Source organism: Mytilus galloprovincialis, chromosome 9 (genome assembly GCF_965363235.1).
Source record: "Mytilus galloprovincialis chromosome 9, xbMytGall1.hap1.1, whole genome shotgun sequence".
Classification (NCBI taxonomy): Eukaryota; Metazoa; Mollusca; class Bivalvia; order Mytilida; family Mytilidae; genus Mytilus; species Mytilus galloprovincialis.
In genome coordinates, this window is record NC_134846.1 from 73708975 (window position 1) to 73726759 (window position 17785).

General features: G+C 30.8%; 1 protein-coding gene and 1 long non-coding RNA gene across 2 annotated transcripts in view; one reads left to right on the forward strand and one right to left on the reverse strand.

Annotated features, from left to right (window-relative positions):
* Positions 1-2441: 2441 nt before the first annotated feature.
* The window catches only part of LOC143045902 (bifunctional apoptosis regulator-like), a 53511-nt gene continuing 38167 nt past the window's right edge, over positions 2442-17785 (reverse strand). Inside the window, exons 7-8 of the mRNA XM_076218730.1 lie at positions 16961-17157; positions 2442-7338 (exon numbers count right to left, since the gene is read on the reverse strand). Coding sequence (XP_076074845.1) covers positions 7167-7338; positions 16961-17157 — 369 coding nt within the window. The 3' untranslated portion in view covers positions 2442-7166. The remainder of the gene's footprint in view (positions 7339-16960; positions 17158-17785) is intronic.
* On the forward strand, positions 9214-14201 carry LOC143045903 (uncharacterized). The gene is made up of 3 exons (XR_012969040.1): positions 9214-10680; positions 12346-12385; positions 13568-14201. It is a non-coding gene; the product is annotated as an uncharacterized LOC143045903 (long non-coding RNA).

The window sequence follows — 17785 nt, forward strand, 5'->3', positions numbered from 1 at the left end:
TGCGGGGCCATAAGAAACCAATAAATTAAATAAAATAAAACAGAAATTTTTGTTTTGCTTGGTCCCCTGTTGAATATGTTTCTATATTTGAATTTTGGACTACTAATTGTATAATGAAATACCTAGTATTGATGTAAAAGTAGTTGTCTTATATCACTGTTATAGATCTGGAAAAACTGGTGGTCCAAAATCAACAACATTTCATTCCACCACTAAACCATTTTTATAAAATAAAAACAGTAAATCAAACAATAACATAATTTTATATGAAAATGATAAAATTCTCAGTGATTCTAAAGAGGTATTAGAAATTTTCAATAGATTTTCCATAAATGTGGCTAAAGATATAGGAGATAAAACATTAAAATAGACAGAAATCACACAAGTATAATAAAAATTGCAAAAAATAAAAATGATTATAATGAGTTGAATTTTAAACCTGCAACAGAAGAGTTTGTGAGTAAACAAATAAATAAGTTAAAGATAAGAAAAGCCACTGGATATGACAATATTTCACCAAAAATTATAAAATTGGCACAGCCAGTAATATCAAATCCTTTTAAAATTTTAGTTAATAAATCAATTGAAAGCTCAATTTTTCCTGATAATCTTAAAGCTGTTCAGGTTTCACAACTTTAAAAAAAGAATAACTCTCTTGTTAAAGAAAACTATAGACCTGTAAGTGTGTTACCATGTATTTCCAAAATTTATGAAAGAGCTATACGTGACCAACTAATGGAATTCTTAAATAAACATTTTCATCCTTTTCTTTCGGCATTTAGGTCAGGTTTTGGTTGCCAAACTGCACTTATTGAAATAATAGAATACTGGAAAAAAGCTCTGGACGAGAACAAATTTATTGCTGCAATTTTGATGGATCTATCTAAAGCATTTGATTGTCTACCGCACGATTTACTTTTACTTAAATTGGAAGCATACAGTCTGTCTCAAAATTCTCAGAATTATTAAAAAGCTATTTAGAAAACAGAAAACAACGCATTAAAATTGGAAGTTCTTCTTATAGTGAAATGGGATCGTATGTTTAAAGGTGTACCACAAGGGTCAATTCTTGGTCCAGTTCTTTTTAATGTCTTCATAAAGGACATATTTCATTTTGTACAAAAAGGCATCATTTATAATTATGCTGATGACAAAACTGTATCATATTGTGATCATAATATAGATAAAGTTGTTGAAAGTTTAGAAACTCATAGTTTAAATCTAATAAACTGGTTTTCTATTAATATAATGAAGGCTAACTCTGACAAATTCCAGGCTATAGCCATTGAAAAAAAAACCAAAATAAACAAAGTTTGATATTTAATTTTCAAAAATGGAAACAGAATTTCTCGTGAAGAAAATGTTAAACTTCTTTGAATAACTATAGATTCGGACTTAAACTTTAACAATCATATATCTGAAATATGTAAAAAGGCATCAAGACAATTAAACATTCTAAAACGTATGGGTAAATATTTAAACAGGCTAGGTAAGTTAACAGCATAGTACTCATTAATTCTTTCGAATTTTAACTATTGTCCAGTAATTTGGCACTACTGTAGTGAAAAACGTTCTTTTAAGTAGGAAATAAAAGAAAGAGCTCTAAGATTCATTTATGAAGATTATGATAGCCCTTACGAAAAACTGCTAGAAAAATTACTATCTTTAAAAATAAGAAGAATAAAAACAATTGCAATAAAAATATTTAAAATGATTCACAAAAAAAGTCAGAGCTACCTTCATGATTTATTGATATAAAAATTAACAAGTATGATTTAAGATCACAGGAAACAGCAGTACTCCCAAGAGTTCAAACTACTAAATATGGCTTAAGCTCGTTTCGCTATAATGCTGCACAAATCTGGAATGAGCTACCGAACCATTGTCGCATGGAAACATCTTTTGACCAATTCAAAAAAATTGGTACAAACATGGGATCCAAGTAACAGCTCATGCCAGTGCAGTGCAATAGCATGCATATAGTGTTTATGCCTGTTTTATTTTACTTTTACTTTTTGTGTGACTATATGATTTGTGCAATCTTATTATTAACTTGTACTATGTTTAAAGTGTACTATGCTTTTAACTTATATATGTCATTTATGGTATCTTACTATTCAATACTATGCATTATTTTTAAAATTGAGCTGTTTTCATGACTTTTGTATGTGTGTATTGTATTGTGTGTGTGTATTGTACTTTGTTATGTTAAAAGTCGATTTCAAAAGCTCACTTGAGCTTGTTTTTATGTAGTTTATTGAATATCGACTCTAAATAAAACTTTGAATCTTGAATCTTGAAAAAAACAAGGGTTTTGGCAATCTGTAAACAAATTGTATATATACACAAATCTATTTTTTTCATAGAAGAATATATTTGTACTTCCATATATTGAATTCTTACATCAAAAACATATGCAAATCTAAATAAATAATAAAAGATCAAAAACAAATTTATTTTCAGATTTATATATTTTGGTTTTATATCTTTGTCATGACAAACAAAATATTTGATGGAATATATGTTATATAAACCACAAATTTATAACAAAAATATAATAGAAATGAACAAGTGTAAATAGTCAAGTTATGCTTAAAAATCAATACATATTTAAGCCACACAAAAAAAGAAACTCAAAGGGTGCCAAAATAATTTGAACCAAAGGAACTGCCAAAGGATTACTAGGTATAACAGTCTCCCTTGTTACAAAATTGATATCACAATTATGATCTTGCAGGTCAGTTGTGCTGCCATTTGTATCAGGATAATTAATTTTTTGTAGAAGTGCAATTCTGATACATATCAGGTGATGACGGATCACTATCATTGGCTTTTTTATAAGATGAATAAAACGAATGTTAAATAAGTTACCACATTTGAAAAAGAGATTTGAAAAGCTAGTAAACAAGGAAATGACAAATACTTTTTCAAGATTTTTTTTCAGAAGAAGTCAAAGACCTTCGGCAATAGAAAATTATGTTTTGCTTTACAAAAAAACAATGTTTAGTTTTTTTTTTAAACTGAATGTATATCTTTATCTATTTGCCACACACCTTTCATGCATTTGAAGGTTATAGGAAGCCTCTCTTTTCTTATAAATTTTCTCCAATAAATATTTATTTATTTTCAAAATAGAGAACATATCGTTGAATAGCTATTGTTTTATAAAATAATAATAATAATAATAATAATAATAGTTTCATGTACCAAATCATACACAATTATGTCTCAGCTCAATACTTTTTTTCATGAAAAACAAAACAAAAAAGCAGGTACCTTAAACCCATATTATAACTTAAGATTTAAATTTTTACTTTAAACAGGGATCACAAACAACATAACACACATAGAAACATACATCTCACCTGCATGGTTAAAATAGGTTGAATGTCAAACTACAAGCATCATCGCAATTATAGAACATATTACAGATATTCAGACTTTCATTTAATAAATACATTAAAGTTATACACATCACCATACTCAATGTATCATATAAATAATGTCAGGGCTAGGTGATCCATGTCAAAATCATAAATTAACATATTTAAATGATTAAATAGAGAAAAGATGGAGACCCTACACATCAAATATAGACCAAATATAGTTGAATTTACACTTAAAGAAACTGTACAGATAAACTAGTCATAAGAATATGAATGCACTTTATCAAATCACTGAAGCAAGATAACAAGGTTGGAGACTACTAATAAAATTGAGAATGGAAATGGGGAATGTGCCAAAGAGACAACAACCGGACCATAGGGCAGACAACAGCAGAAGATCACCAACAGGTCTTCAATGCAACGAGAAATTCCCGCACCGGGAGGCGTCCTTCAGCTGGCCCCTAAACAAATATATACTAGTTCAGTGATAATGAATGCCATATTAAACTCCAAATTGTACACAAGAACCTAAAAGTTAAAATAATACAAGACTAACAAAGGCCAGAGGCTCCTGACTTGGGACAGGCGCAAAAATGCGGCGGGGTTAAACATGTTTGTGAGATCTCGACCCTTCCCATATACCTCTAGCCAATACATGTTTTAAATGTTCAGTTTTAAATCAAACAATTCATGCCATCCACCCCACCTCAAGTTAAGAATGCATATATCTGATTTCCAGGGATATTTATCAGATATCATACAAACTGTTATCTCAGAATTGACTTTTTATCTGTCTTTGTCTAGCTGTGTTTACCTGTCATCCAATGGCGTATCAACAACAAGGAAGATGCATTTCTTGAAAAGGGAGTTAATGATGAATATAAATGCCAAAGAGATAGAAAAAATGCATTCATATAGCACACACAAAAAATATATAAAAAGAAAATGTAGTTTGATTCTAAAACATCCCTGATATTTTTTTCAACACCTGAGAAAGCGACATACATTCAATTACTTTTAGTATTCAATCCTGGGAGTTAAGGGGATTAAAGTGTATTTTGTGCAGAAAATAGTCTTGGCATAATAATTTTTTTTCAAAATTTGTAAATTCAACAGTGATATGTGACTCTTTACATTAGATCATCATTCTGAGCAAATTTTCATTTCTAAAACTGGTACAAATTCTTATTAGGGAAACTAGTTTACTTGTCATTTGCCTGTATTTTGTCAGTGATGGCAACCATGAATTTGTATCATTGTTTAATTTATAAGCAATTTTCAGGTTTGGTCAGTAATTTTTAAACAAAATATCTTATTCAGTAATAAGTGCATCTAAAATTCATTATTTTTTGTGTCATTTTTATTGTTGCGACAATCCATTTATAGATTAACTGTTTATCATCAAAACATAATACATTATATCTTTAACCATACATGCTTAAAAAGATTCTTGTAAGGAGTCTCATTGAATAGAGGACAGCAGTTGAAATGTGCCCTTTAGGTTGTAGAATTCACTTGAATCAAGGTACCAGGTATATCACCTATGAAATAATGCTTTCAATACCTAACTGGTTAAATGATTTTGGTTGCAACATGCATGGACTTATTAATGTAAAACTGGTCAAATATAAAATTTAACTTGTAGTATGAAATTATTGCAAATTATTTAAATAAAGCATAATGGATTTTACCATAATGAAGACTAAATGAAATATTACAGATGTATGGTCATGTCTCCCACCAATGATACATGTCTATGAATGATTCACATTTATAAATAAATGAGACTGCAGCTGTCCTTTTAGTTTACCAGTATCAATATAAGAATTATCTTCCAAAAAAGTCATAATGAGTACTATAACTATTTCTACCAAAGAATAGGGCTACTTTCTTTTAAATTTGATTTATTAGAGCTCCTAAGCAAACCAGTGGAAAATATTATATGAATATTAAGGATAAAAACATATCAATGTCATTCAACATACCCTGCCTTGTACTAAACTGATGTGCTGCGTATGATTTATAAGTCATCACTCTGCAACATGGAATCTTAAATACCAAAAGTTGAATAGTTATTGCTCTCCTAATTCATATGTGCTTGGCAAAGAAGCAGCAAATACCAATAAAAAATTCTGTTTGACCCAACAGGCATTTTAACCTCCTGTACAAGATACAAGTATGCTACCAGGGGTATACAATGGCAGTGGGTAACATTTTGTATTTATAATTAAAATTACAGAATTAATTGTAAATCTATCAGCTATTGTATTTCAAGTTATGCCATTACACTAAGTAGAACAACATTAAAGGTCACATTCTTTCTATACATTGGTTTGGTCCAAGAAACTATAAAATATCCAGGTTGCACTGAAACATACCTATTCTAAACTGATTGTGTCATGGCTGTCAAATCTGTTATATTTTCAGTGACAATTTTATTTATATTTTTCAACAGATTGAAAATTATTTTTATAAATTTTGTGCATTCAAAGAGCTTTGCTGGCTTTACAGAATGTTTGAAGCTTAGCATTTGAAAGCATGGAATATGTAAATAGGTAAAAACATGGAGATCTATATGACAAATAGCGACCTAAAATTAGCTAATTCCTCTGTAGTCAAATTTGTCTTTGGGAGTTTTAACCTTAGTTTCCTTATAACATCTTATATTACCAAAGAAAATTAGAATAGAAATTTGTAAATCATTTCAGTACAAAACACTGAATACCTTCTTGGTATACCAGTCTACCAGCATTTATAGCATCCAATTGTTAGTAAAAGATAATAACACTTTACAAATTCTCATGCATCCAAATGTTAGGAGCTATATGACCAAAAGAGACCTACAAGTAATAGCATAAGTCATATTGGGTCAACTTTGACTAAGGAGTTGAAGAGGCTATAATACTCATTATGTAATAGACAAGTTATCACTGAAAAAATAAGTTTTGTTTCTGATTCTCAAAGCAATATATATCTTTCCTATATAATAATTCACTACCAACATATCATCACTGCTTGAAACACAGCCTATCATTGTTATTAGTTAATAGATAAAATATTTTTAACAACAAAAATAAATAAATGAGTAAATAAACACTTTACATTTCTTTTGATATCTGAACATACTATTCTACTTTGAGATTATTAAGCATGGCAGTTAATATAAATCACATTTACAATTGCATTTGATTAATTGGAATATAACATTGGTATAAATAAACATTGGAGGAAATATAAGAAGTTTCATTGATGCATTTATCCCTTCTATTTGCTTGCATAATCTCATAATGATAAACATATAAAAAGAGAAAAAAAACAATAACAAAAGAAAAAATAACCAACAGGCCGTACCAAATCATTTTGTGTTCTTAAAATTTTCTATGTAAAAAAAAATAAATGTGCATAAAATCATTTTACATTGATTGATTGTTTGGAAAATACAATTCTTAAAAAATGGCAACTCATATATCTTCCAACCAAATTATGTTTTAGAGAAAATAAACAATTGTATAAGTATTATTTGCATTAAAAAGATAAACAATAAATATTTTAAGAGAAGTATTATATCAGTATCAACTATTATATTTCTTATCAGCAAAGTGTAAATGATTTTTTTTTTTAGTTTGACTATTGACTTCTTCCAAATGACCCATAGTTTAAAAAAATTTATCTTTATTTTTCTAATAATTTTTAGGAGTAATTGAGTTTAAAGAACAGCTTATTATTTTGGTATGGTCTAATGAAGCACTAGGTCTAACATAACATGGAAATATCACAGTTTCAGCCTTTCATGATTTTGTACAATTTTTCAAGGTTTGAATATGGTGAGAAGTACAAGGCTACATAGAAGAAAAAATCACAGATCCAATTAGGAACAATTGGCCACACTATTATACAAAGTACCATTGTCAGGACTCCTTTACCATGACTTTTCAACATTTGCATAGTGTCCCTGTAAAATAAAAAAGAGTTACAAATAAGGAAGAAAATATAAAATTTATTTTTCATGACAATGCTAATCAACAATAAAATGAGGATCACCATATTGTTTTCAATAATTGGGTATAACATAATGTACTCTGCCTGTAGCAGGAAAAATATGAATTATAAATCAAACAAAAATCAGGAACTAGTTATTTGTAACTTGCCAGTGTTGACCTTCCTATTATAATCAGAGCAATAACTGTGAGCACAATAAAATAAAGGTCATAAACTGTGTAAATATAAGTCCAATCCAATAAACAATAAACAGACAACAATCTTTATCTGTAAAACTTTACAACATTACATACTGAGACTTGAAGCAACCGTTTTTGGATAAGAACAAAGGCTAGACAAATATATTTCTATCAATTTATATATATACATATATTAGTTTCCTAAGTCTAAAAGGCAACTATTCTGTCAAATATATGACATCCAATAAAAAATTACATGCTCAATATATTACTTATAACTACCCTACATATTGAAAATAAGCACCATAGGAAAGGAAAACTGCTATATCAGACTAAATGAAGGATGCACAAGGGTAATCAAATATAATTATTGACCTAACAACAAAAGTCTAAGGGGCAAACAAATGTGAAAATACAAATACAAATTTTAGGCCAACTTGAAATACTTCACCAATACCTATTCAAGTATGAATGCTACATTAAATATGTTTGTTTTGAAGTTTAATCGCATGAATTTAAAGCAAAACAGGAGACTTAGAGGTATATGGCAACATTGGGAAAAATATTAATAGTTCAACAATTTGTACTTCTTTTCTAAAACAATAAAAGCAAAATAAAACCAGTTAATCAGTTTTTGTTGAAATATATTCTTCAATGAATCATTCTAACTTGAAATCTGTAAAAATCATGTGTACAAGTCAGTTACTCATTGTGCAGACAGACAAAGGAAGAAAAACAGCTGATGGATGGATGAAAATACAGGGGTAAAATATCAAGAAGTAAATGTCAGTATTTATTCATTCCCAATTTACCACCTGATTTCCAAGATGAGTATATGCAATCAATATGAAAGTTTTATGTGCTCAGGAACAAGACATAAAAATTTAAAAGAACACAATCTATCTTTTAACAAACTGTTAACATAGGGAAATGCCTTGTTTCTGTGACCTTATCACAAAGTCTAAAATTCGTCAACACAGGCAATGCTGATATAACAACTACAAATGTCATCCAGTCACATACAAAAATATGCTAAAGGCAATAAAAACATTGTACATCAATACTTCTGTATTTTATTGTCAATAAACATATTTCCATTGACGTTTTTTCACTTGTATTAAAGTTCAACAATTTTACCCAGTAACATATATCAGTGTTGCAGTTGAAGTGAAACATTTCAGAAAACTGACAGAAGAAATTGACATTTTATTAAGCTCATCAAAACATTTGTGGCAGATCATTTTTTTCTGAATATAGAAGACTCCCCTCAAGACAGTAAACTAATTGAAATCATTTCCCTAGAATAATAAATATTGAAAAGGTATGCAGCAAATGTATATTGGTTAAGCCTACATATTTTCCCTGGTTATTCTTGAAAGGTCAAGTAAAAGTAAAGCTGTTTAGATAGATTTGATAAACTCTGGCATACAAAAAGGTGACTATCAAAAATTCATTTTAAGAAATTAAATAGATTACATTTATATGTATATTAAGATCTTAAATAGATTACATTTATATGTATATTAAGATCTTAAATAGATTACATTTATATTTATACGTTTGTTATTTATGTGTATGTTAATGCTATACAACTTGTAAACTGTATATTCTATTACAGAAGCCTACAGCTTCTTGGTTAAAGATGAATATCTTATTCTACAGGCTAGTAACGACCTTGTTTTACAGTTGAGTGATTTTAAATCATAATCACCTGTACAAATCCACTCATGCGTGCATATATAAACCCGTGCACACCTGTATTCTGCCTCATTTTATTCTAAGGCTAGAACGAGTAAAGTAAAGTAAAAATAAAATTGCTGAATCAGCAGACACGACTCGTGTCTATACTTTATAATGTCTAGTACGGAAGACTCCGACTCGGGTCTTTCCCAATCCAGCCAAGTGGCGGCGGACATTATGTCCATTCTAGCGTCGGGTGACGAAGCTAGTTTCTCTGGGTTTTCTGCAGTGGCTGATGAGTCAGTACACTTTTCACCACCACCCAAAAAGAGACAATTAAAGTCGGTCGTGGTCCCCCCAGAAACTGTTAAGAAATTAAAGAAAACTACCGCAAGTAAACAAAACAATGAAAGAGGCCCGGGTAAGGGACCCGGCAAGAACAAGAAGGGAAAAGCTCCCGTAAAACGGGGAAACAATGTAACACCTTCAGATAAAGATAAAGAAAGAGAAGATGAATTCAGAAGAATTTATTCTAAACTAGAACTTTTGTTAGACAGGTAAAATAGTAATGCCGACAGATATGAATTAGCGAGTGCACCGGAACACCCGGCTGCACCGGAAGAAGACGAAGGTGAAGGTGAAGTTGATTTTAGTCAATATGACATTTTTGGAAACAATGCAGATGATGAGGTTGAGTCAGAGGAAAACAGCGAGGAAGAGTTCGCTTATGCTATACCAAAAATTTTTGAAGATGATGACAAGTTTGGTGATGAAACACATAAGAGTATCGCTGCTCTTGTAAACGCTGTGACAAATCGTAAGTCTGTTATTACAGAAATAGCTAAGGATTATAAAGTTCCTTCAAATAGCAAGTCGTTGGCACCTCCTAAAGTTAATCCTGAGATTTGGCATCTATTGAATCGCCAAGCCAGAAGTGATGATCTGTCCTTTCAGACCATACAAAGGATCCTGGGTTTTGGCATTGTACCAGTAATACGTACTGCAGAAGCACTGACGAAACCAGATGCAGTAAAAACGGTGGCTAAAATGAGGGTCAACATTAATAATGCCCTGTCAATGCTTTGTGCAGCATTTTTTGAAATATCATATGTTAGACGCATGACACTGAAAAACAATATGGATCAGAAGTACCATCAACTGTGTACAAGACATTTAGACGTTACCGAATATTTGTTCGGAGATGATGTGTCCAAGAAAGTAAAAGATATTAATGATGCCCAGAAGATGAAGGGAGTTGTAAATACAGCTACTTCAAAAAACTGGAGACAAGGGGGTTGCAGCTATGGTTGCCCCCCAGGTATAAACAGGGGCCGAGGAAGATACCAAAACAACAATTATGGCCAAAGAGGCATGAGAAACTCCCGCTACAGAGGGAGAGCTGGTTACAGAAACCAAAGAGGCAGGAGATATTAGAGGTAAATAATCTATCTCCCACTTTTATAGCTGGGTCTATTCGTTTTGGTTTACATAATTGGGAAAAAATATCATACGATCCTTGGATTCTTAATCTAGTTCAAAACGGTTATGAAATTGAATTTGAGAATAAACCGGTTCAATTTTTTATGCCAAAATTTATGAATTTTGACAAAACTGAAATAGAACTAATTGATAATGAAATTCAAATTTTATTGTCAAAAAGTGCAATACAAATTTCAAACCCTGAGAAAGATGAATTTATATCAAATATTTTTCTTGTTCAGAAGAAGAATGGGAAATATAGGCCTGTAATAAATTTGAAAGGTCTGAATCAGTATGTGAAATATTTTCATTTCAAACAGGAAAATTTACAGTCTGTCCTTTTGAATATTAGCAAGAATGATTATTTTACATCAATAGATTTATGCGATGCATATTTTTCAATTTCAATGAACAAAAAATGTAGAAAATATTTGAAATTTGTTTGGAAAGATCAGATTTATGAATTTACTTGTCTTTGTTTTGGGTTAGCAAGTGCACCTAGAATTTTTACAAAACTTATGAAAGTAGTTTTTTCTCATATAAGGAACCAAGGAGTAGGGTCTTTTTTCTACATAGATGATTCATTATTACATAGTCCCTATGAGAACATTTGTTATGAAAATACTGTCATGTTGAGAAATCTGTTACACTCTCTAGGGTTCTTAGTAAATAAAGAAAAATCAGTATTCATTCCAACACAGAGAATAATTTTTCTAGGATATTTGATTGATTCTGTGCAATTTAAAGTGTTTCTGACAGAAGAAAAAATACAAAAGATTTTGAAAAGTGCAAACAAAATCTATAGTTTATATAATCCTGTTATCAGGGAAGTAAGTTCTTTAATAGGTTTATTTACTTCAGCTTCATGTGCAGTTTTATTAGCACCAATTTTTCATAGATATTTAGATATTGAGAAAACTTTAGCTCTGAGCAAAAACAATGACAATTATGATGGTATCATGAGTCTCTCCGAGAATTCAAGAAATGAAATTTTATGGTGGATTAAAAATGTAGATAGGAATGAAGGGAAAAGTATAAGCTTTGGTACTCCTACTGAGTATATTGAAACTGACGCTTCTAAAATTGGATGGGGAGCCGTTTTATGGAAAAAATAAGACTCAAGGAAGATGGATGAAATCTGAAAGCATTTCACACATTAATATATTAGAACTTTTAGCTATAAAATATGCATTTTTTTCATTAGGAAAAAACATTTCAAATTCTCATATTTGCATTAAATCTGATAGCTCTACAGCAGTTCAATATATAAATAACATGGGAGGTAGTGTTGTAGCACTGTTGGAAGTAGTAAGAGAAATATGGTTCTGGGCTGCTGATAAAAACAATTTTATTACAGCAGTCCATATTGCAGGGAAAGATAATATTACTCTTGATCAATTGTCAAGAAATTTTAGTGATTCTTCTGAATGGAAGTTGAAAGAAAATATATTTAGAAATATTTGTGGGCATTTCTTTCAACCAAATATTGATTTATTTGCTTCTAGACTTAATAAACAGTTAAGTAAATATGTCTCATGGTTTCCAGATCCAGATGCTATGGCTTCTGATGCTTTTTCTTTTTCTTGGAAAAATTATTTACCATATGTTTTTCCTCGTTTCAGTATCATAGCAAGAATTTTGAACAAGGTAGAAGAGGAACAGGTGAGAATGGTTTTAATGATAGTTCCAACATGGCCATCCCAACCTTGGTTTCCAAGGTTATTGAATTGTTTGGTCGATTATCCTGTTATTCTCCCTTTTTGTCAAGATCTTTTAAGACTTGTACACAACAATCAAAAGCACCCGCTAAACATGAGAAAGTTATTCCTAGTCGCCTGTGTAGTATCAGGCATTCCCTCCAAAAGAAGGGAATTTCAAAATCAGCTAGAAACATCATCACTCAGTCATGGAGAGTCTCTACCTCGCGACAATATGAATATAGTTGGCGGAAATGGTATTTTTGGTGTAATACACAAAAAATCAATACCACTTCACCAAATGAAGTACAAGTATTAAATTTTCTCGCTAGACTCTATGATGATGGCAAATCTTATAGTTGCATTAATATGAATAAATGTTCTATTGGCCAGACTCTGGCATCAATTGGCTGTAATACAGTAATCAATAGTAATCTCATTTCCAGATTTATGAAAGGAATTTTTAATGCAAGACCACCTTTGCCTAAATATTCCATCACATGGGATGTTGGTAAAGTTGTTCGTTATTTAGAAACTTTATTTCCACTGGAAAGTTTAAGTCTCAAGATGTTAACTTTAAAAATTGTAACCTTATTAGCTTTAACTACTGCTCAAAGAGCTCAAACATTGACAAATTTGAATATGAATTACATGGAAACATCTAGTAAAACTGTCGTTTTTACTATGAACTGTTTACAAAAAACAGACAGAATTGGTAGGATTAACCAGAACATAACTCTGGATGCATACAAGAAAAAAGAACTTTGCCCAGTATACACATTAAAATATTATTTGAAGGCTACCAAAAAATTGCGCAAGGATGATTATCTCCTGGTGTCTTTTAGAACATGGCGTAAAATATCAACCTCAACTTTAGCTCGATGGTTAAAAATTGTCTTGACTTCATCTGGTATTGATGTTACAAAATTTCAGGCGCATTCTTTCAGAGGCGCCTCTACATCTGCAGCTTTTAGTGCTGGTATCACTCTAGATACAATTATGAAAACAGCAAATTGGAAATCTGCAAAAACATTTAAGAAATTTTATCTAAGAGAGGTTGAAGCTAAAAGAGGTGTTAAGACATGTAAAAAGAAATATATTAATGCTGTTTTGTCTGTTTAATGACAACCTAAATAATATTTTACAGGAGTTCCATTCTTTACAGAAACCGGTAACATTGTGGATTGACCAGAGCTGTCGATTTTTCCAGGATAGTGTTGTGTTGGATATATGAATGAACTTTATGGACTTTGTGTCATGATGGAAATGTGAAGAATTTGATAATGTTGATGGAAAGATGAACTTTCATTTTAGTGATTATGATAAAGACAATTATAGAAAGTTTTGTATTATTGAAATATTTTATGACAGCATTAAATGTGGATGTTTCAAATCTTATATTTGTGGCCATTTTTATCTCATTTAATTGATTCTTTTTGCTTTAAAAATTCATCTTTAACCAAGAAGCTGTAGGCTTCTGTAATAGAATGGACCATCATCCAAGCATCCATAGGATGTGATGGATGATGGACATTCTGTAAGGAAGCCGAAGGCTTCGCGGGTTAAAGACCCGCCCTTGATTTATGGCCCACCCATTTTATATACAATTAAATGAGTTTTTCCGCTCACATCCTTTTTCGGGATACTTTAAAATGAGACAGAATACAGGTGTGCACGGGTTTATATATGCACGCATGAGTGGATTTGTACAGGTGATTATGATTTAAAATCACTCAACTGTAAAACAAGGTCGTTACTAGCCTGTAGAATAAGATATTCATCTTTAACCGGCGAAGCCTTCGGCTTCCTTACAGAATGTCCATCATCCATCACATCCTATGGATGCTTGGATGATGGTCCATTTATGCATATTATACTGATAAACTGTATTGTTTAAAGTAAATAAAGAATAGAATATGTATATATTAATTAAGAAATGTTTTCTTAAAATAATAAGAAAGGCAGATGCAAACTACATTATGATTATAGTTATAATTTAATACACCAGATGTGCGTGTTGTCTACATAAGACTCATCAGTGACAATCATATCAAAATAGTTAGAAAGCTAAATAAGTACAAAGTTGAAGAGCATTGATGACCCAAAATTCCAACCAGATGCTCCGCAGGGCGCAGCTTTATACGACCGCAGAATTGAACCCTGAACGGTTGGGGCAAGTATGGACACAACATTCAAGCTGGATTCAGCTCTAAATTTGGATTGTGATTAAATAGTTGACACAGCATAGGTTTCTGACACAGAATGAATGTGGTCTAATGAACTTAAATGTTTTGTTTTGCCTTTGAGCAATACACTATGCTGTTGAATATTAATCCTCTCAAATAAATGTTTGAAGAAATTTTTTTTTTATTTATGAAATCTGAAATGAGAAAAATTTAACCCCCCCCCCCCCCAATTTTTTTTTTCACATCCCCCTTTCTCTTATTCCAAAACTGATCTCAATTCAAATTTCTAATGGAGTTTGCTACAATAACTATTCATTTAAATACATCATAAAATATTAAAATGTAAAAAAGGTGCTTGTTATCACTGAAAGATTGTTTTAATTTATCAGTTGGTAGTAAAAGTGAATATACATTGTATATTGTATAAAACAATGATTTAAGTTGATTCAACTACTATTCTGGACAAAGAAAGATAACTCCAATTTTCGAAAATTTCTTGCTATTGCACAATATTGTGCAATTAGATATTTCTTGCTATTGTGCAATACTGTGCAATTGAAAATACTTGCTAATTGAAGATTTCTTGCTATTGCGCAATACTGTGCAATTGAAAATGTCTTGCTATTGCACAATACTTAATATAATAATTATGGATCCTGATTTGGACCAACTTTAAAACTGGGCTCATAATCAAAAATCTAAGTACATGTTTAGATTCAGCATATCAAAGAACCCCAAAAATTCAATTTTTGTTACAATAAATTAGTTTAATTTTGGACCCTTTGGACTTTAATGTAGACCAATTTGAAAACAGGACCAAAAATTAAGAATCTACATACACAGTTAGATTTGGCATATAACAGAACCCCAATTAATCAATTTTTGATGAAATCAAACAAAGTTTAATTTGGACCCCGATTTGGACCAACTTGAAAACTGGGCCAATAATCAAAAATCTAAGTACATTTTTAGATTCAGCATATCAAAGAACCCAAAGGATTCAATTTTTGTTAAAATCAAACTAAGTTTAATTTTGGACCCTTTGGACCTTAATGTAGACCAATTTGAAAACGGGAACAAAAATTAGGAATCTTCATACACAGTTAGATTCGGCATATCAAATAACTCCAATTATTCAATTTTTGATGAAATCAAACAAAGTTTAATTTTGGACCCTTTGGGCCCCTTATTCCTAAACTGTTGGGACCAAAACTCCCAAAATCAATCCCAACCTTCCTTTTATGGTAATAAACCTTGCGTTTAAATTTCGTTGATTTCTATTAACTTATACTAAAGTTATGGTGCGAAAACCAAGAATAATGCTTATTTGGGACCTTTTGTGGCCCCTAATTCCTAAACTGTTGGAACCAAAACTCCCAAAATCAATCCCAACCTTCCTTTTGTGGTCATAAACCTTGTGTCAAAATTTTATAGATTTCTATTTACTTAAACTAAAGTTATAGTGCGAAAACCAAGAAAATGCTTATTTGGGCCCTTTTTGGCCCCTAATTCCTAAAATTTTGGGACCAAAACTCCCAAAATCAATCCCAACCTTCCTTTTGTGGTCATAAACCTTGTGTTAAAATTTCATAGATTTCTATTCACTTTTACTAAAGTTAGAGTGCGAAAACTAAAAGTAGTCAGACAACGACGACGACGCAGACAACGCCAACGTCATACCAATATACGACCAAAAAATTTTCAATTTTTGCGGTCGTATAAAAAGTTCTGAGTGATATAATAACTGTTAATTTCAGTACTGTAAATCTTATTATTATTCAGTATTCTCTGTAAGATTGTAGGAAAATACATATAAAAAACAGATCTAGAACTTTCACATATAGTGTGCGGTACTAAAGTTCCTCTAATCAAGCACTCATTAAAAACTGACCACCATGAAATAACACAATAGTGTTGAAAGTGGTGTTAAACACCAACCAACCAATCAATCAATCAATCAATATATTCAATAATTGTTTAAATAAATGAACCAATACTGCTGATACTTTTTTGGAAGCAAAATTAATCTTTTAAACACAATTTCAACAATTTACAGTAACCATTAGTTCTATTGATAGTTTGATACCCTGGATTGAACTTATTCTGACATTATCTATAATCACACAGACAGCTCATGATGCTAATAAATGACAAGGAAAACAAACAAATACTGTGTCTTGCAAATTTAATGTTAATCTCATTGTATATCATTGATTGATATTCTATTTATATCCATGTGAAAAAGGTAATTTTGTCATTTTTAATAATCGAATTTTCTTATCAAAGATCATATTCCTTAATTATTATACACTGTATATGTATATTCATTTAATAGAGGTTATATTTCAGCTTACCTCCATCCTCCAGACATCAGCCATCTGACATTTGCAGCCTCTATTACTGTCAGAGCTAAACAATTGACCAATATAAATCTTGACGTCCAGTAATGTACACTTAGAAACTCCCAGGCAAACTGAGCAACTAAGAAGTATGGTAGAAAAACTAACTTGGTGAAAAATTCGATCTTTTGGTTGGTGGATAGTGGTTCATACTGAAATATACAATAAAGCTTAAACAGCTGCGAATATACATATTTCTGCCATTCTTTGCAGATTGTTTTTAACAGTTGCCTAATCTGAATGATAAAATTGATACTACGACATACAAGTGTTGATGACAATATTATTCTTAAAGGTAAAATAATCGTGCATGAGCACTGTAAAATCTATACAAGTCAAATGTTATCATTCACTTGTACAGGTCTATATTAATAAGTTATGATGATCTGGCTGTGTATGTTTTTTTGGCACAAAAAGACTGAGAATGTACAATTTTCCTAATTTGAAAAATGTGACTAGACTTAAGAGCAGGATACCTAATCTACTCAATCCCATCATTAATATGTCATAAGTCCTTCATTGACAAGGTTCAAGTTTAGATCATAAGAATTTTATTATGACTAAATATCTGTTTTATACAAAAGTTAATTCTATAAATCAATACCTTTGCTCTTAACAATGATTCATGAACAATGTCTACAAAATAACAAAAACAAGTAGATGTTATGATGATATTAGTTACATAGCTATTATTATCATGACAATGTGATCAAAACATTGTTTGTACTAAAATCACCTCTTTTAAGTTATTGCCAAGTTCACATGGAACTATTTATCTGG